The sequence below is a fragment of the Symphodus melops genome (assembly GCF_947650265.1).
Source record: "Symphodus melops genome assembly, chromosome: 1".
Taxonomy (NCBI): domain Eukaryota; kingdom Metazoa; phylum Chordata; class Actinopteri; order Labriformes; family Labridae; genus Symphodus; species Symphodus melops.
The window spans coordinates 8,237,879-8,258,799 of record NC_136691.1 but is presented as its reverse complement, the minus strand read 5'-3'; the positions used below and the strand labels follow the sequence as shown (position 1 = coordinate 8,258,799).

Below are 20,921 nucleotides of genomic sequence, written 5' to 3'. Positions count from 1 at the left end.
AAATGAAATCACGACTGGTAAACCTCAGACTTAGTTTCATTAATGCCCAGAAAATGCAGTGACAAGTAGTAGATTTTTTAAACTGAGAAAACGTCTGCTTCAAACATTAAATAACAAACACATTTAGCTTTTCCTCTAATTTGTGGACCAATTACATCCGTTCTTTCAGCACGTAGTAATTTCACCCCCCCAACTTGATCCTCCATAACATCCTGTTGTCTGAGGACATCTGAGGGACTGGACAGGTTGGACTGACCCTCTACCACATCACACACAGGGCAGAACAGATCAGACACTATTATCTTGGCCCTGCTAATGACAGCTGAATGAGAGAAACAGACAGGAAGCTGTCCTCTGTGATCTCAGCGTCCTTATTATTGCTTGTGTATTGTTGTGTCGCGTCAGGATCCTTTTTGACTACTATTATTAGGCTGGATGACTGTGACTTGACTGCGACAGTAGGTTTTAACTGAGGTTTGGTGAGAATATAAGGAACACGTGCATCCGTTACAAATCATGGTATCTGTGACTTTAAAAAAAAGCAACATACACCGAAGAGTGTCATCTTTATATGCAACCTTGTCCTTTGCCATACCATTCATGAAAAAAGTTATTGACAAATATTCAAAAAGCCCAATATTCCAGTATTGTCTTTTTACATTCAATATTTCAATTGATTATTTAAAAAATATGGACTTCCTGAGGCAAACTCTTGACGCCTTCACTTCATTTTATGGCATCTATTATGTGTTCCTTTCTTCAAAACCATAAACACCAGCCCAAGGGTAATCTATACTGAGATCAGTATTTTACCACTTGGGATTATATTTCTGCACAGAATGTCATAGCAATACATGCTAGTTGTGGAAATATTTCAATCTGAGCAAAGTGGTGTGCAATTGACCAACGGATAAACAAGGGAATGTTTCATAATGATGGATAGACATTTGGAAGATGTGGAAGTAGTAAACAATAGTAGACTTCAAGATCAACAAAGAAATCCAAAGTAAGTAAAGGCTGTTCTTTGCTGCCACGATGGGTTGATTACAACCCTTTATCTCGAGCCAGAATCCTGTTTAAGTCTAAATAGCGAAACAAAATGCTTTTCTTATTAATCATGCAAAGTTTGATGGATATCAGAATCTGTCTCCAGCTTATCACGGTTTGTCCTCTCAACGTGATGAAGGCATTTGACTATGTGCCATATCATCAAAGAGGAAATCTATCTGCCTTTAAAAGAGGGCGGCGATTGACCAACAGGGTAAAATGATTCATCGTGGAACAACGAGATGGTTCATCTGATGTTATGACGTAAAAACTTCACCATTAGTCATGATTTCTGCTTTATGAGTTCATCAGACGGCATACTAACAGTCTAAACTATTCTTTTAAAGTCCACGTCTTCACAGGGGGAAGCTGTATCCGCGTATGAATGACCTTGTCACCCTGCATGTTCACTGAAACACAACAGGTGGCCATCCTCCTCTGTCCTCTGCAGCAGAGACAGGTGCTTCCGACACATCACTGTTGACTCTGGACAATGGAGGAAAAACACAGGAACAAGAAGGTCCAAGTCATGCATGGCCACTTCCTGAGGAACCCAAGTCTATGTCGAGCACACAAACACATAAAACCCACCCACTCTATGAGCATATAAAGTCAGTATTTCAATGCCAGCACAAACACACTCATTCATTCAATCTGTCTGTGTTTCTGTTTTGTTATAGGAAAACAGAGGTGTCAGAGGACAATAGGTCTTTGACCCAAATCTGAGGCTGACATAGGCAAACAGGAGGTGATTCCCAGGGCATTGAGGGGTATTCCTGACTACAGCTTAAGGATAGGAAAAAGAATAAAGTGGAGGGGGAGACCATGAATGCTTTGCCCCCCCCCAAAAAAAACATCCATCTACAAAACATTACCATACAAAGGTCAAATTAAGGAGACCACAATAGTGTGGAATAGAGGAAGAAACAAAAACAAAAATGTTCTTTCCAGAGACAAAGATTTCTATTTTCCTCCCCGCACTCCACCAGCCGTATGTTCAACTTTCACTGTCTGTTCAACCTTACAAAACTGCCAAACTGTCAAATCGTCTTCATGCAACATGTGGCTCAAAGCGTGACAGCTCTGACATGCTTCAAGTTGAATCTGAAAGTAACAATACTTTGGAATCTCCTCCTGGACATCTGACTGTCTCATCAGCACTGGCATCTAAACAATGTGATTTGTTTCTGACTGAACTACTGCCATGTAATTAAACCTGTCTTGTTGCTTTTATCTGCATAGCTGTAGAATGACTTACAGTCATAATAATGTGTCATACTGCAACACCTTTTATGAGAAAGCATGACTTGAACAAGCATTAAGTGTTCAATTTCTGCAGGGAACATGTATTTTTTTTAAGTATAAGTAACTCAAAATAAAACCAGATGAAGTCCAAAACTTCCGATACCCTTAAAACAAAAAGGAATCTCATCCCCTAAAATGAATCATTAACCTGAGGGGAGCGACTCATTTCCTCCTGTTTGGTGCTACCTCAGTGAGCCTTATCTCAAGCTATCAGTCATTGTGTTGAAGAAGGTGCCAGTGATAATGACGGTCAGATCAGGCTTGATTGATTAAATACGGAGGAAGAAGGAAGGGAGGGGAGGATGATGAACAGAAAGACAGAGGAGTGAAGGGTTGACCCCTCTCCCCCTTCTGTCACACAGATAAGAGTGGTGATGGAGATTCCCAGTGGACTCAGATAACCTCAAACGAAACTTTAAGTTACAATGAACAACTGCTCTAGTATCTCTGCAGGACTATGGACAGTGTTGAGTCTGAACTATTGCTCTATTTTCAAGATGTTTTATAGATGAATTCATATTGGTGTACACATTGTTCCTTTAAATTGTTCAGTTCACAGCTTAATTATACAACTTTGCAGTGGAAGCACCTTGAGTGTCTTTTCTCTTCTGAATCTAGAAGTATAAATGTGAGGAACATATAAAAAGGCATAAACAACCATTCAATAGGTAGGAGCCCCATAATAATGTAACACATATCAAAAGGGCTGATGTTTGATCATGCTTAACATTTTATTTAGTATTTGTAGCATAGGCTAGTTTGCCACATCTTTTTTTTTTGTACGAAGCCACTCCAGTGTACACAGAGGCCCTGCTTGTTAACTGGCAGTCTGCAGCTCCTTGAGGGCTGAAGCTAAACAAAAGCAATCGTCCTAAGTGTGCACACATTTTGCAACGACAGTAGGAAAAGCTTCCTGACAAGGGGCCTTGTCTGACAGCGCTCACTCTCGTTGCCCTGCTAAGCGTGCTGTGAAAACCAAAGATTGTTGATGAACGTCAACAAAGAAAGATGGAGATCCATTCTGTATTCATTGGAGAGAGAAAAAGAAGCAGGAGAAAAGGGGAGTAAGCATTGGGACACAGGCAAGATATGATGGTATTGAACGCCCATAGCCACATGAGACTAAACTCAGTATCATAACTGAATATTGTATTTATTACACTATGTTATATTATACTTTATAACTGTTAAACTGTTGTTGCTGCTGTTTACATAACTCACTGCCTCTGAACACACATGTCCACTACACATAATTTTCTTCATTGTCCTGTTGAGTTCACCCCATTATGTATAGTCGTCTGAATATATCTTCTTATATTATTTTGCAAATTGTATTCATGTTACTATTAAATTCGCTTTTTGTCTCTTTTTTTTTTGTATCTCTGTATTGCGGCTGAAACGCCTGAATTTATAGGATCAATAAAGTAATCGTGTCTTATTCTGAAGTCTGCTGTGAGGTCTGTTTTCTACCAACAGAGGGCGCTCTATCATCAGTGCTGCTCACTTAGCAGACAGCGGTCTCCTCTTTGAGCTGCTCGTTGACTGTGTGTAAGCAGAGAGAGAGGGGAGGCATCTCAGAGCCTTGAATTGATGTTTTGCAAGATCCAGAGAGTCATTACAAAACCGCTATTTCACTCTCTGAGGAGACTTTGTTTGATACGTGACTCCCGAAAGCTGACATCCAAAATGTCTTTCCAGTATCCGCAGGCTTACCGTGACGATGCAGTGGTGAGTAGATCCGGCTAGCAGAGTAGCCTAGCTTGCTTAATCATCATGCCTTTTCATTCATTGGTATGGGCGTCTGCTTTGTTAGCACGCTAGTTAGCTTAGCTGTGTTTGACAACCAAGACTGACTTTGCAACCGCCTCTAGTTTGCCATACTGCACCTTTTTACATCAAGCTAATGTTTCCTATGTTTATTTTAATTTAACTCACCAGGAGGTGCAGGTCTGTTAGCTTTACCAGTGTCTTGCTCTTTGCCACACCTTGTTCATAATTTTCACCGTTTATTTCTGTCTCACCTTTCTCAGGTGGACGATTATCATGGACGCAAAGTGCCAGATCCATACAGCTGGCTGGAAGACCCGGACAGTGAAAAGACTCAGGTAGAGCCAAAGTCCTGTGAGGGGCTAAATCTGAAGGAGCTGTGAGAGATTGTAATTAGCCAGGATGCAGAATAACAATAGACGTGATTAACCTCGCCTGTGTATAGATAATATATTGATTATCTTAAGCAAACATCTGTAAACACCCTGGGTTAGTAAGGTAGATACTGTCATTATTATGTGTGCAGGTTTCTCTTGTTCCCATGGAAACATCACATCCCAAACCAGATCTAAACCGTGACACTAATGAGCACATAAACACAATCATAGATGCAACGTAAAGCCTCTTCCTAAAAGCCTGTTTCTCTGGTCAAACACTCAGCAAGCGTATTCAGATGAAGTGGTACAAAAATCAAATGTAATCAAACACTTTTTATTCTTTAAAATCTGTGTTGGTGTGTTTTTTTCCTCTCTCCAGGCATTTGTTGGTGCTCAGAACCAGCTGACGCTGCCGTATTTAGAGCGCTGTGAGGTGCGAGACTTGTTTAAGGAGCGGATGACTGAGCTGTATGACTACCCCAAGTATAGCTGTCCCTTTAAGAGAGGAAGCAGGTACGACATGATCACATTCAGACTTCAGTTCCGTGCGTGCATGTGTGTGTGCATGTGTGTGTGTCGGGTATGAAAGGAATATCTTAAAAAAAACACTTCACATCCATGCTTTCTAGGGAATACTGATTTGCTTTCGACAGTAGATGTATTAGCACAGCTTGATTCTGAACATGAGTTCACAGTTTCTCCCCTCTCATTTTCAGGTACTTTCACTTCTACAACACAGGCCTCCAGAACCAGAGTGTGATGTACGTGCAGGAGAACTTGGACGCCGAGCCCACAGTCTTCTTGGATCCAAACACGTTTTCAGATGACGGAACGGTTGCACTGCGAGGTATCATAAAGACTGCTGGCGTTGTTTTTAGTGGTTTAAAACTTTGATTTGAATCTGTGCTGACGTCTTGTTTGTGGAATCCTTGAATTACATTAACTGCACCTGCTGTCTTGTATTTACACTAAGCCTCTCTTTCTCTGATTACCTAAAGGCTACGCGTTCTCTGAGGATGGGGAGTACCTAGCGTATGGCACCAGTGCGAGCGGTTCGGACTGGGTGGAGATGCGCTTCCTGCGGGTGGAGGACGCTACGCCTCTAGAAGACCGCCTGGAGCGAGTCAAGTTCAGCTGCATGTCCTGGACTCACGATGGGAAGGGACTCTTCTATAACTCGTATCCTGACCAGGAGGGAAAGAGCGACGGTGAGGCTGCATTTTTTGACACGCTGCAAAAAAAAAAAAAAAAGATTATCCGATTTCTTTTTTTCCACTACTAGAGGGCAGTAATCAAAATAATGGTTTTGGTTTTGCGCAGGCACTGAGACGTCCACTAACCTGCACCAGAAGCTTTACTTTCATGTGTTGGGAACTCCTCAGTCTGACGACGTGCTGTGCGCAGAATTCCCCGACCATCCGAAATGGATGAGTGGAGCAGAGGTAAAGTTTAAAGTCTGGATAGGTTCTCTCTCTGTGTGTGTGTGTGTTTTCATATTCTGCTGGTGCTTAGAAGTGTCCTGTATTCTGCAGGTATCAGATGATGGACGCTATGTGCTGCTGTCAATCAGGGAAGGTTGTGATCCCGTCAACAGACTGTGGTACTGTGACCTTCAGACCACTCCTCAGGGTATTACAGGTGTGTGACACTTGTCCCAAATACTCAGGTCATTCATGTGTTTGACTTCTTTGTTCTTATTGGACACATGTTTGATGTCTTGCGTTGTAAATCTTTGTCGACTTAGTTTAGGGATTCATTAAACTAATATGAGATATGTACGATCTTTTATTTCATAGTTTTAAGCAGGAAATATGATCGACTTCTCTTAGTCTGTCTTTCAAAGTCTTGATCGTCTGGGTTTAAGTCGAGAGTGCGCACGTTCAGCGCCGTCCCATTCTGATTCCCTCCCCGTGTGTTTTTAGGTCTGTTGCCGTGGGTGAAGCTCATCGACAACTTTGACGCCGAATACGAGTACGTGACCAACGAGGGCACGGTGTTCACATTCAAGACCAACCTGGACGCCCCGCGTTACCGCCTCATCAACATCGACTTTGCCTCTCCAGCTCCGAGCAACTGGAAGGAGCTGATCCCCCAACACGACAAGGACGTGATTGGTGAGCTTCTGCAACACTTGTACGGCATGTACTATCAAGGAAGTGGACTACATATTTTAACTTCCTTCCTTTTCACCTCCCCTCCCCAACAGTTTTTGCCACCTGTACGTACTCCAGCTACCTGTTTGTGTGTTTCCTCCACGATGTGAAGAATGTGTTAAAAATGTACGGCCTGAGCTCGGGGGAGGAGCTGAGGACCTTCCCTCTGGATGTCGGCTCCGTGGTGGGTTTCACGGGACGGAAGAGGGACTCTGAGATCTTCTACTACTTCACCTCCTTCCTCTCCCCGGGTACGATTTCCACAATTTATTTAGCAGACGCCGCTAGCCACTCGCACGGTACATGATGTGGCTCTGCACGCCTGGGGAGACATTTCCCAACGCACGCCTCAAAGATATTCGGATAAACGAGATGACGGTGTTTCCTTTCTCCCGCCCTCAGCCATCATTTACCACTGCGACCTGACGAAGGAGCCGCTGCAGCCGCACGTCTTCAGAGAGGTCACCGTCAAAGGTTTCAGCCCGTCTGACTACCAGACCACCCAGGTAATCCAAAACCACGTTTCTGTGTTTTCATTGAGTTTATAAACCGAAGTTCTAGAGGAATGAAATCCTCCTCGCTTGAATTCAGATTCCAGTTTGTTTCCTGCCGTTTCCCCCTCAGTCCTCTTTGGTGACCCCGTCTTTTCCCCGTGTTTCTGCCAGATCTTCTATCCCTCCAAGGACGGCACTCAGATCCCCATGTTTATCGTTCACAAGAAGGGCATCAAGCTGGACGGCTCCCATCCGGGTTTTCTCTACGGCTACGGCGGATTCAACATCTCCATCACGCCAAGCTACAGCGTCTCCCGGCTCATCTTCGTCAGACACCTCGGGGGAGTCCTGGCCGTGGCCAACATCCGGGGAGGAGGGGAGTACGGCGAGACCTGGCACAAAGGTGAGGCTGTTGTGCGACACGCGTATTTGAAAGATTACTGTATGGATGTTCGAGATTGGAAACATTTTGTTCCAATCGTTGGAAATGAGTGATGCTCACTCGCCTCTCCTCAAACTCTGCTGCTCTGAAGTTTTCTTTCTCGATCTTAAACAGCGGTTAACATCCTGTTTATTTGGTCTTTCAGCTGGCATGTTGGCCAACAAGCAGAACTGCTTCACAGACTTCCAGTGTGCCGCTGAATATCTCGTCAAGGAGGGATACACGTCTCCCTCCAAGCTGACTATAAACGGGGGCTCCAACGGTGGCCTGCTCGTTGGTACGTATGCTGCATCACTCGCTTTCAAGCCCGCTGCCGACGCCATGTCAGTGAGCAGTGAGGCCCCATCATTTGAACATTATGATGGCATGCAGGGGATTTAAGATGGGCTGCAGTTTAATGTGATCTAGACAAACAGCTGGTAAAATGCTCGGCGGGGTCAGGACTTTGTTTTTCATCAATGTGTGGAAACACTGAGTTCCTTCAAAGGTTGTTCGTCTGTGGGGAACGTTCCTGTTTTGAGAATGTGTCCAAACACAATTAGGGGTTCATGTCAGTTATGAGTTGTAGCTGCAGAGTTCTGAGCCCCGTGTGTGTGTGTGTGTGTGTGTCTGTGTCTGTGTCTGTGTGTATGCGTGTGTCTGCTCCCACCTTCAGCCGCCTGTGTGAACCAGCGACCCGAGCTGTTTGGCTGTGCCGTGGCTCAGGTCGGCGTCATGGACATGCTCAAATTTCACAAGTTCACCATCGGTCACGCCTGGACCACAGACTTCGGCTGTTCAGAAGACAAAGAGCAGTTTGATTGGCTCATCAAGTAAGTGCTCAGGAAGCCATATGATGTATTTGTGATGTGACAAGATGACCCTGAAGTTTAACGAGCACTCTGATCCTGTTATATTATCTTATCTTGAGACGTTGTTTCTTCTGATCCGTGAAGAACTTTTTTACCTGCACTGATGGAACTCTATTTGAGTGACATTTGAAAAATCTTTTTTTTTTTCTTTTTTTAAAGCACATCTGTTACAGCAAACGGTGACTAATTTCAAAATAAAAGTCTATTCTCAAAATGCAAACAAACAGTAATTGTATTTAACCACATCTGTTTAATCTTCTTAGTTTGTTTCTGCATTGCAGTTGGTGAGAGTTGGTTTGTTTCTTCTGCATAATGATTGCATTGCAATTTTTTTAACATCAAAGGGATGATTTCCGTTATCTGAACTCTGTACCATTTGTCTTCCCCTCTTTTCCAGATACTCTCCGCTCCATAACATCCGCATCCCCGAAGGGAACGGGGTCCAGTACCCTGCAGTGCTCCTGCTCACGGGGGATCACGACGACCGGGTTGTGCCTCTGCACTCCCTCAAGTACATCGCCACCCTGCAGCACATCGTGGGCCGCAGCTCCAAGCAGACGAACCCCCTGTTCATCCTCGTGGACACGAAGTCGGGCCACGGCGCAGGGAAGCCCACCAGCAAGGTCATCCAGGAGGTGGCCGACACCTACGCCTTTATCGCTCGCTGTCTCAACATCTCCTGGGTCAAATAACCTGAAAACTACAGTCAAAGTGTGTTTTCTTCTTTTCTCATCCATAAGCATCTATGTTCACACAGTGTTTATATCTTTACACCGACGGATGTTTGACATTTCATGTAGCTACTTTATCTTTTTCTTCTGTTTGTCTTCAGCTCCTTTCCCACATGACCTGCACTCCTAAACATTATATTTTATACCCGACAACTTTGGATCCTTTCACCTGGACTTTAAGCCGACTTCCATGGACGTACTCTTGATCAGAGTCTGTTTAAAATCCCCTCTGGCCAATGTGCAAACCCAACAGGTAATATTTGCGGCTGGTTGAGGATGTCCATGTTGAGCAGAGTTTCGCCTCTTAAATCTGGAATTCTCGCCTCAGCTGCCAGTTTCTTTTCTACTCTTGGGTTCTTAATATGGATTCATCCTTATATGGTTTACATAAGGCACTCCCACAATCTCCCGTAGTGTAGGTCATGTGTGAAAGGACAAGTTGAAACCACTTTTTTAGGACCTCATGTGTTTAAGGCCCTTCCTTTAGCCCCTCCCCCTCTCATTTCGAGCCTGTAAGGACGCAAACTCTTCAGGATCTCAGCCAACGTATAGCACTCTCCTGTTGGCCTTTTTTTGTATCCAACGGAAAAAAGTATCGCTTGTGTTGTGGTGGATGTCAAAAATTGGGCGTATCTCCATGGTTACATTAATCAGCCAATCAGCTGTTACAGTCAAAAGGTACAAGTGGCAACCATTTATGTCAAGATCATTTCTTGGCGCATCAACATACATTTTTATTTATTTGTGTGCACAGGACGGAGACGGTTGGATGTTTGTCTTTAGCGTGTACATTTCTGACGGAACAGCTCATTGCAACGTGATGCTGGAAGTCGACAGTGTTGCTGTGAGTGTGTGCGGAAAAAAGAGGCAAAAAAAACCCCCCATTGCATTGTGTGGAAGAGTGTGTGTGTGTTTAAATGTCAGTCCCCACTTTTCTTTCAGACTGATGATTTCTACCTCTTGACATGTGCTGATTGTTTACCTTTGAGAGGAAACAAAACACAATGCCACAACTACAATAAACAACTTTTTAAACAGTGATTCATCACACTTGTTCATTCTGTCACATTAGGAGTGTTTAATGACAAAATGAAAGATATCGATGCATGTGTTCCTGTGACTGAGGAGCTTCAAATTTGTGATAAACCATTTAAGTTGGCCTCAGTATATGCATACATCAAATAGAAACGGAACTGCATTCAGAATTGGAGCTGTTATAAATATGATATGAAACACAGTGTGTCATAATGTTCTGTGATTCACGTTTAGCTACTTCATTATGATAATAAAAGAAAATACTCAAATTCGATATTTTTGAGAAAAAACAAACAAACAAAACGATTGGATTCACTTTAAAGCATTCTGATGTTTTGTTAGTCCAGATTAGAAAGAGAAAATGTGAATTAATGCAGCTGCTGTTGTTTCAGTGAGTGTGTAAGTATCAGCTCCTCCACCAGGGGGCAGCCAGCTCTCCTGAACAATCCCCCAACACGTGCTGCAGGAGCAGAAAATGAGGGTGGTCTGAAAGAGGGCCCCATGTGAATTACTCAACATGCATGTTTCTTGTTCAATAACTTCTCTTTCATGTTCAGGGAGGACATTTTATAAAAGAGTATCAATAAACTTCACAAACCATGTCCTTAACCTGAGTTTGAGTCTGCTGTAATCTCACATGAAAATTATATTCACAAAGAGGAGACAAAAGACAACCTAGAATCATTCTTCATTTTATTTTTCCATTTAGAAAAAGTATGAATACCTACATTCAGTTTAATAGCAGAAATTAAACAGTGAAAGGCTGGAACAGAACACTGAAAACATTTACAAAACTAATGAGGCTGTAGACTATTGTTTCTGTAAGGTTTCTCTTTTCTTAAACTTACATAAATGAAACATTTAAATTCTTTAAGCCAACAAAAATATGAAAATGCCTGAACAGTATTAAAAAAATATCACATGGACTTTAATAAGAGAATTTAACAACATCAATACATTAGTCCTATTTGAATGAAATTATTTTTGGCTATGTCATATATACTTTTGTCAAAAGGTACTTGGATTCCTAAAACCCCAACAAATCAGTTTTCATTTAAATTAGAATTGACGTTTACATTCACATTTCTGCTTTGTTTGAAAAAAAACAGATTCAACTTTTGTCATTAAAAAACAGAAATTAATGAAAAAAATTATGTGATTTAAAGTCTTAAAGGGTCCTAATTCTTCCAACTAATCCAATTATGTAACATTTAATTAATCAAAAATGGTTTAAAAACACTTAAAAGATAAGTAAATAGACAAAACACAGTTAATATGACTGATAGTTTTAACTTTTAAGATTTATTATTCATTTAAAGTCTACATGAAGAAAGCTCTTAATTTACAAAACTAAGCAATGGTTCACTATAGCTTTGATTGGAGAAACACTTGGAAAACTAAAAATTCAATCTGTCCTCAAACAGCTATCAAAGTTGATTCTTCTTTAAAAAAACAAATATTATTTGAATTGTTTTTTTTTTTTAAAGGAAATCTTTCCTTCACACCAAAAACGTCAGCTTAAAACATTTTTAATGCTCACATTCTGCATTTTGGGAGCATGTATCCTCTCAGTCCATGTAGTTATTCTCACATAAGATACTATATGTAAAAATAGTTTAGTAGGTTTAAAAAGAGGAGAGGAAATCCAACATATAAAGCCTATTGAATATAGGCTATGTTTGACTGAATGAAAAACGGTGACGTAGCTGGTCACTATGAGTGTGAGAAGAAAACTGTTTTCGGTATAAGCACATTAACCAAGTTACATAGCCTATATCATGTTTTCATTTAGGCCTATTTTTGCGCGCGTCTACATGCACGCGCGCGCACATAATGAAAACAGTAGAGGGCGCCTCGCGGTCCTGTAGCACCCTGAGGAGACTGCACACTCGTGTCGATACTGTAAGCAGGCCCACAGAGTTTCAAAAACGTAATCATATATCAGTCCTACTCTCAAGAACAAGAACGCTGCTGGTGCATTGGATGAAAACCAGCAGGCCTTTTTTCATGTTCGTGTGTAGTCTAGTCCGAGAAGTATGATTTAAAAAAAGGGCATAAAGCCTAACTTTCACATGTAGGCCTGATTTTCTACGTCAGTCCTCGACTGCCTCGAACCTGGTGGATCAGCTTCCTTTTCTGATTGGCTGACACGTTTGCAGACGTTCTTAACACCCAATAGAAACATACCTAGGGTAACTCTGATATATTAATGCGCCGAATGGAAACCGCTGCCCACCCACTGCTGAGGTACTATTTTACTTGGCGGAAGAACAATAGATAAATGAATTTACATTGTTGCTAAATTGTTCTCAATTGCTTTGTGGTCTTTTATGATAATTTGTAACAAATATGTCAGTAACAAAGCTCTGATTGAATTTAAAACATGCGTTAAAAATATGAATAAATATCAAGTTGTAGCCTACAACTAAACATGACAATCTGTTGTCTCTCTGATAATAATCAATCTTTTTTTGTGTGTAGTGAACTTTAACAGAAATGTTAAACATGTTGCTGAAAGTTTTAGTTACATTCTGAATCATATTATCTATCTATCTATCTATCTATCTATCTATCTATCTATCTATCTATCTATCTATCTATCTATCTATCTATCTATCTATCTATCTATCTATCTATCTATCTATCTATCTATCTATCTATCTATCTATTCATCTATCCATCTATCCATCCATCCATCCATCCATCGGTGGGCAGTCTTTTAGGGAACCTTTGGATGGCGCTATTTATAGTATTCCTACAGTTCTTTGGTCTTATCATCTCCCTGGATTGGGACAGTATTTCTTGTACTAAACTGAGTGAGAGAAAAGCAGAATTTTTGGTTGTTTCTGCATTAAGATATAAGCTTATAAATTATTATAGACCTTCCTGTAATCCTGTATTTTCTGAATCATTTTGATTGGTTTAAGCGCCTGTAAATAAGCTGGGAGGGGTAGAAGGACACTTATCATCAAGAGAGTGAGAGATGGTTCGAGCCTGGGAGAATGATGGGGGAGGACATGGGTGCCACATGGTCTGAGGAGCCATGATGATAAAGCTCTTGGACGTGCTTTGATTTAGCCTAAAATGACGTCTGCCTGTTTGAGAACTTTCAAATGAGAGCTCCCTTTGCAGTCGACTTCAGCTCCAGTACTTTCTTGAGAATGAAAATGGGGAGCACTCTGAGAAGCAGGCTTTAGCATAAAAAAAGGGACCTGACAATGAAAAATGTCCCTCATCTACAGATCATTTTGGGGATGCGTTTCCAGATGTGTACCTCTGCAGGCAGGCAGGCTCCTGCAGTAATTGTAACACTCTCTTAAATCTGCCTGACCCTCGGGCTGCTGCAGCTTGTGTTACAGTCGCTATATAAAATATTCATCCATGGAAAAATCTCTTTGATTCCAGCCGGTCACTCGGCTTCACGCTGCCAGGTTAAAGTCAACCCTGAACATGTAACTCAAACTAGAGCGTCGACAAGCTTCAAGTCAGACAGGCTCAAACTTTTTTTCCCCTCCACATAAAAATCCATCAGAGGGGAGAAACACTTCTCCTGCCTGTGCCATCTCATTCATTCATAAACAGGAGGATGTCCGCTCCCTCTCCTTCAGGTAAGTCACTTTTTTCCCCTGTTTTTGAGAAGCAAACCTTTTCTTTTCCAGTACTCGAATTTCCCATCAAATGGCTCTAAATTTGAATGGTATTTGGTTTGAACTGAGCTCACCCCCTGAAGCTGTAGAACCTGCTTTTCATTGACCTGAAATGACCGCCTTTAGCAACATGACACAGTGATGGATCGGCTCCTTTATCAAACCCATTCAATAAAGTTTTGAAGTTAAATATGCGCGCGCATGGCATTTAAAGTTATCGATTAAGGAATTGATTTTAAAACATGAATAAAACTGCAGTCCTTACAAGAAAGCGTAAAGTGATTACAAACAATGTTTATCCATCATCTTGAGTCATCTTTAACTAGAGTATAGCTAAATAAATATTTTAAAGTAATACTTCGATATTCCGTTAAGAAAATCGATCGATCAGTCTGTCAGTGGACAAGGAAACATTTCTGATCAACAGATTGGACACATTAAAAAGATAAAGTTCAATGAAACAAAGAAAAAGTGAATCAAGTCATACTGACCCGCAGAATCCCAGCAGGAAAAAAAATAAAACGAATCGTTGAAATGTTGAATCAGGGGAGTATAAACGCAGATTTGTTTCCATTGTGCGCAGTTTTCATTTTATGGCGCAACCAGCTCCAGAGCCGCTCCAGAGCCCCCCACCCCCACCCCTATCTCTGACGTCACCGATAATGCATCGGATATTTGCAGCCTCTTTACTACTACTTGGTTCGACTTTTCGGATAGAAGAAAACAGGTCAGGCATCATTTCCCCAACATGTTATTTTGTAAATGTGTCTGCCCTCTTCCCCTTTAAGTAGATAAAATCATAGTAGATCAAAAAGTGAGGAAACAAGTCACAGAGGTTCGAGAAAGTTCTCGGTTTAAATGTTTCTTGTGAAGACATTAAATGCAGCTTTACAAAGAATTAACTGCTAATAAAATCGAGAGTTCGAAGTTATGGATCTCCTGTGAAGCATGGACAAACAGAAAACGCACCACTAGTTTTTGGCTTTGCTTTTGTGAATGAAAAGCTAAGTGTGGTGCACGTGGCACAGGAGTGGTTTTTTTTAGAATGATCTGATTTTTTTTCGTTGACTCAAAATATTTCTTAACGAAATCTGAGTAAATGTTAAAGAAATAACTTTTGAAAAAGTAGGCCTATTGATTTTGCCAATTGTCCTTTGAGAGGAAGAAATTCTTAGATTATATGAATGAAATCTAAGCACATTCATATTGGCCTTATAGTTTAGAATTTCTTGATGAGGAATACATATTGAAATTAATCATGTTGTCTTTATTACACATATCAAATGTCCACATTCTTCTTTTCTTTAACTAGAACTGAGAGCAGATGAGCTGCCTTTGTAACACTGTTTATGCTTCTCAGTGGAGGATATAAAAAAGTGAAAGACTGGTGTCTGGAATGCATGAAGTAAACGACAGAAAAATAACCCCCACTCTGAAAAAGAAAGGAGTAAAAGGGAAGAGGGAAACTCAATGAACCCTTTGAACTGCATTGACAGCATCAGGGTAAAGGCAAATTTCCTCTGGGAGCCTACAGAGTGAGGAGTGGGGGTTGGGTGGGGTTAGATGGGGTGACAGAGTCCGAAGTCTGCTCAGAAAGTTGCAATTCAAACAGCTCAGGAATCTGCTTTTACCAAGGAGTTTTAAAGCTCCTGGTGATGTTTTTGGTGGAGGTACCAAACTGCTAAAGTAGAAGATCAGACTGAATTCAACTCTCATCACTTCAGTCAGTCGTAAGGGCTCCAAACGCAGACTTTCAGAGTTTCTCCTTGACTGTGTCTGTAATCAAGAATGAATGAGCAATGTTGCATTTTGGTTCGAAAAGTGACATGCTCGGTTTAATATGAGACCTTAATGATGGCTGTCTGTTCTTGTTGACTGCACCAAACACTGACTTTCTTTTTTCTCTCTTACTTTCCCTTATCCCTTCTTTACAAATGTTTTATTGTGACCGGTTGTGAAACACCACACACAAAGATGGACATAAATCCATCATGTGTGGCAAACATGTTGATACATTTCATTCTGTTGATCACGTTTTTGTTGTTGTTTTTTGATGAGGGAGAGAAAACCAACACACCGCCTGAGTTTGAATCTTTGTTGACTGAACACTTCACAAAGATTCATTCATTCATAAAATAGAAAACATTTGATGTTTTCTTTTCTCTTGTATCCTGATATTTATGAACATACATTATTCATGTGTCAGATATATTCATATCAGTTAATCTAGTGCGACAGAAAAACCTAACACTCAAATTTCTATCTTTAACCATGCTGTTGACAACTTTATACTAGTCTTAAAGTTCAGTTAAAAAAACAGGGATGTAACGATTCAATAAACTCACGATACTATTTACAATTCTGGGTTCAAGAGATGATTCTTTTACAATTTATTTTTATATTACAAAATGAGACTGAAAACTAATGATGACTGACAAAAATCCCTCGAGGGGCTGCTAACTGTTTTTTCAGTGTGGCTTGGCCTTTTCATGTTTTTTGCCTCTCAATAAGTGGAGGTAATTGGAGCTTCTCATTGTGGTGTTGGTTAAATGCTGCATCATGTTGGCTGTGCTATTTGTGTTGTTAAAAAAAAAAAAGACACTGGACAGTAAACACAGTTCCAAGTCCAAGACAGCAACAAGACTATAAAGTGAAACAGAAACTGATGTTTCGGCACAGGCCTAATGCCAAAATGAGTCTGTTGTTTTGCTGCTCTAAACCCAGATAAAGGAAATGTAAAGGACAGGGTCAGTGTTCAGATGTTTCTGTTTCTCTATTTCAATAGTTCCTTGTCTTCTTGTAATATTTGCACACACTTGTTGTCTCATCTTTTATCTTCTCACCTCCTTTATGTTCTGTCTTGGGGAGGCCGAAATGCTTCCACACCTCTGACTTCAAACAGTAGTGCGTCCTCAATTTCAAAATCCTGCTCTACAGCTGCCATCAGCCCCATTTTTCGGAGTAATGATGTGAACCTTAATACCTTTGATTCGATTTATCACGATTCACCTTTACATCCCTAGCTAGGATGAAATACGTTATTAAAAGAGCTTTGTCAAAACTGGATCTTTAACAGGAACCAACTCATGAAAACATAACTCAAACTTTGAGAAGTTCCTCTTTTTTATGTGCTCCTTTTCATTAGTAGAACTTTTTAAAATCGTATTTAACTCAAAACAGTTTAAACCAATCTAATGCGGCACAGAAACGGCAAACAGATGTAGCTAAGGCTGGTGATGATGTGAATGTTGTCTCACTTTGTCAACAATGTGTACTGGGACAATTTGCTGTGAAGAAACAACAAAAAAATCCTGGCTAACTTTAGGCAGAACTTAAAGTAAAAAAAATATATAAGATGGTTCTCTGCATTAATGGAGAAAATAGCTGGTAAGAAGTTCAAACAACTTTTAAAATAATCAAATCCTGCAGCAAATAAAAGTATCCACAGTCCTTAGTACTTTAATAATGAGATAAAAGGTTACACTTCTAGTTTGTGGAGATTAAAAGACAAAATATCCATCAGAGTGATGTCTAGTTTCTGTTTGCTTAAACTTGATGCATTTCTTTTTTAAGTTCTGTTCGAACAACAAAGATCTAAAAAGAAGTTTGTAATCAGAACCAGGAAAAAAATGCTGTCCTAAGAAAGTCTTCTGGATGTGTGAATAAATAAAAAAAACAACAATAATGTAAACCAAGGAAGTGTAACCAAAGGAAACCTCAAATTTAACGCAAAAGATCAGGAAGAAAAAGCAGCTCTATTGAATGTGAATGATCTCATTAAATAAGAAGCTCTACAGATTAAAACAATGTTATCCTTACCATCCTTAAACTCTGAAGTGTTATCAGAATCAGAAATACTTAATCATCTCCAGGGGAAATATCCTCAGTGCTTTCATGTTTTCTTTATGACAGTTTTAGGATTTTTTTTTTTTGGTTGATGTGGATCAAAACTTTTAGAATCAAAAACAAGTTTTACAGCTAGTCTGCTATAGATTAGTTTTAAAACGCCAAATTCAATTTGTGACAATACTTTTTAGCTGGTGTGGATTTTTAAACAAACTAAGAAGGGATAAATCACATTTCAAAAATCACTAGCAGACTCAAACGTCTATCAGCATTGATCAGTCATATTTTCTTCTCAGCCTCATCAAAGTGCACCACTTCCTCTCTTCCTTTGACTAACAGTCACACCCTAAGCAGCCATATCTGACTCTTTCCTTGCACACGTCAGTGAGCTGCTCTGCAATGATTTCCCCCGACATGTCCTAATCAGAAAGGTCCTGTCAGGATATGAGTGAGTGGATAACATCTGACGCTGGTATCCAACCCTGTGACCCAAACAGTAATTCTGTGGCCACTGCGAGGCCTCCTCTGCAAGCATCTTCAAAAACAGGCCCAAGCGCGGGGGCTGGGATGGAGGGATGGATGGGGGGCAGGGGGAAAGCTCGTGAATTCCAGAGGGTGGGCTCTTTAGCCCCGGTGGGTGGAGATGGGCCTGTTGTTGTTTCATTCCTCCAACGTGTTTTTTTCTCTTTTCCTCGTAGCCGGGAATAACCCCTCTGAGAAACATCCCACCAGGGTAGTTTGTGAGATAAGAAGGACGTTTCTCAATGAGCGTAGTATTTTTCAGGCTTGTTATTGATCTGCTGTGTGGCCTCAAGTAACCGCATGTTTGCTCTGCATTGTCTCCCCCACGTTGGTGGACATGGAGTGGAACTTGATTGTTCAGTAAAAGTTTTATTAAAGTATCAACTTTGAGAATAAAGTTGTCTTTTTTTCCTTATTTAAAAAAAAAAATCCAAGATACACCATTTCAGAAAAGATTAACACTTCAGTTTTATACACGTTGTTTTATTCATTTATCTATTGTGGGGGAGTGACATCATTCCTTATGTGCACTGATATAAATGGTAAAAAAGTGATATGTACAGCAGTAGGACAGAAAATCCAAATAAATACATAATGTCAAGGAAGAAGAAAGTCACTGCTGAAAAGTTGTTCTAGGCTATTTCTGTGATTCACTTTGGTGGTTTAAAGTATTAAACATGAATCAATCGGACAAACATCATGTGAAGAAGAAACAACTTTAGAAATGTTTTGGTGAAACTTGACAAACATTTTAAAGTGACGAGCATAAATAAGTGCACAGAACCAAAGTTATGTCATCTAAGGCAAGAACAACGCTATAAATACATCTCTTGTTTGTTTGTTTATGTAACTTCAAGTTTGTTTGTTTTTTTAATGACAAGAAAGAATAAAGTCATCAGGACCTGATGTGTACATCGAGGAAGCTATAAAAACATTGTTGAAGTTTTTATTTTCACAGTTCAAAGCATGACTGAAGTTTCCAAACTGAACGGGGATCTAAAGAAAGATAAACTAGTTATTAAAGTTAAAACATTGAAAGCAAAAGGAGTGATGTATAGCCGGATAAAAGTTGTACAAAAACAATGTAATGTTCATGAAACTGTTGTTACTTTCTTTGTTCTAAAGTACGATAACACGTTTTGAAACTAATATTGGTGTTAGACACTAAAGTGACAACAGAAGAGTGTGTTACTTGAGATTGGATAAATATCCTAAAGGAACTTTTGGGAAGATAAGAGTCGGATCAAAAAGTGAGTTTTAATTTATGAATCTAAACTTATGTTTCTGAAAATAAGCGCTTCAATAAAATAAGAAGAATGAAACTGGCTAAAGTTAAGTATAAAGATAAGAGTTATGTTTAAAATATCTTTAACTTCACTTCAGATTAACATAAAAAATGTATACATGATGCACACTGACAACCAAGCACACGTTTTCTTTTTTTGTTTTTTTTCTCTATTTGATTTCCAAGGATGACTTGGTGATGTTAAACCAAAAGCAAACATGTTCACACTCAGAGCCAACTTAAAAATGTGCCTTTGTCCTTTTGAACTTTACAAAAACTGAAACACATTCTCTAAATGGATGGCAAATCTTTCTCTGTGTACATGCTCCAAGCGTATCCACATTAAATGCTCACTCAATATGTCAGTGAAATTTTTGTAAAGTATTTATGACGATTGACTTTTCTCCTGACAACTGCAGATCAGAGACTGTTCTGCAGTTTCCAGGTTTGTTTTTCTGGGTTTTCCAGTCACATTCCTAAGCTGTGAGTTCAGCTCTCCTCTGGTGCCCAGTATATGATGCTGGGAGGTAACTGGTCCTACGTTAGGAACATGAGCTCCAAAACAACAAGTCCATGAATGGAAGCATGGAGAATAAGCATTACATTTTGGACTTGATAAGATACTTTGGTCTGGGGTGGAAAGGGAAGTCTGCTCACTTGGCTTTGCTTGATGTTATGTCTGGTTTCATTCAAGTAAAATACAAAACTCACTAACCCATGTTCACATTTAAGTGTTAGATAAAGACAACCATTAGGTCTCCATGTTTTATTGAAACAACTTAAGATGTAAAAGTCATCTTCCAAATTCTTTGCGTTTTAAGTACTTGTGTAGGCAGGAAACACTTATATTTCTTGCAAATGTTGAGTTGAACATTCAGAAAAGTAACTTTTTTATTTGCTTTGTTAAGGTTATGTCAAGAAATGACTTTTATTTATGACAGTTGTTTTACTGCTGCGGTGGCATTGTTTAATGTAGGCTATGTCGACATTATGCTTATTATGTTATTGGATATGCATAACAACCTAATGTGCTATTTTTAAGTTTAGTCTTGTTCTGTTCTGCACAACGTACTCAAATCCCACTACATCTGTTTTAAAGGTTCACAGATGTGTAAATCAACATAGCCTATGTAGATGTTGTTTCTTAATAGTTTTCTTTTCTTCCTATATTTCTTCACATTTATGTTATGTTTTCTATTTTTCCTGCTGCTATGACTACATCAATCTCCCCCAAAGGAATCATTAAAATTTAATTGAATCCCATCTAATCGAATCTCAGGGTATAATAGCTTCATGTGGCCACACCAACCCCTTCTGTTGCACTTTTATCACTCCTACAGCACACTGTAAATGGACAGTACGCAGCCTTTTATTAATTCAAACTCACATTGCTTGTTTTCAACTTACAGGTTAAAAGAA

At 40.0% G+C, this 20,921-nt stretch overlaps 1 protein-coding gene across 2 annotated transcripts; it reads left to right on the top strand.

Annotated features, from left to right (window-relative positions):
* Positions 1-3,841: 3,841 nt before the first annotated feature.
* Positions 3,842-10,206, top strand: prep (prolyl endopeptidase). 2 transcript variants are annotated; one of them, XM_079341527.1, is made up of 15 exons: positions 3,842-4,080; positions 4,383-4,457; positions 4,876-5,009; positions 5,213-5,343; positions 5,495-5,704; positions 5,817-5,938; positions 6,029-6,134; positions 6,419-6,610; positions 6,703-6,900; positions 7,052-7,155; positions 7,315-7,546; positions 7,731-7,862; positions 8,241-8,397; positions 8,834-9,147; positions 9,269-10,206. In XM_079341527.1, exons 1-14 carry the CDS (start codon positions 3,943-3,945, stop codon positions 9,126-9,128), a joined length of 2,226 nt encoding a protein of 741 aa, XP_079197653.1. In that variant the 5' UTR covers positions 3,842-3,942; the 3' UTR covers positions 9,129-9,147; positions 9,269-10,206. The 2 variants fall into 2 exon arrangements, with proteins under 2 accessions (XP_079197653.1, XP_079197652.1); XM_079341526.1 differs by having other exon boundaries at positions 8,834-10,206.
* Positions 10,207-20,921: the final 10,715 nt, after the last annotated feature.

Bases quoted from the DNA above. Each gene is read 5' to 3' on its own strand.
- prep (XM_079341527.1), top strand. From the start codon at position 3,943: ATGTTTTGCAAGATCCAGAGAGTCATTACAAAACCGCTATTTCACTCT. The intron at 5,705-5,816 runs GTGAGGCTGCAT...GGTTTTGCGCAG, and splicing joins CCAGGAGGGAAAGAGCGACG to GCACTGAGACGTCCACTAAC. The intron at 6,611-6,702 runs GTGAGCTTCTGC...CCTCCCCAACAG, and splicing joins ACACGACAAGGACGTGATTG to TTTTTGCCACCTGTACGTAC.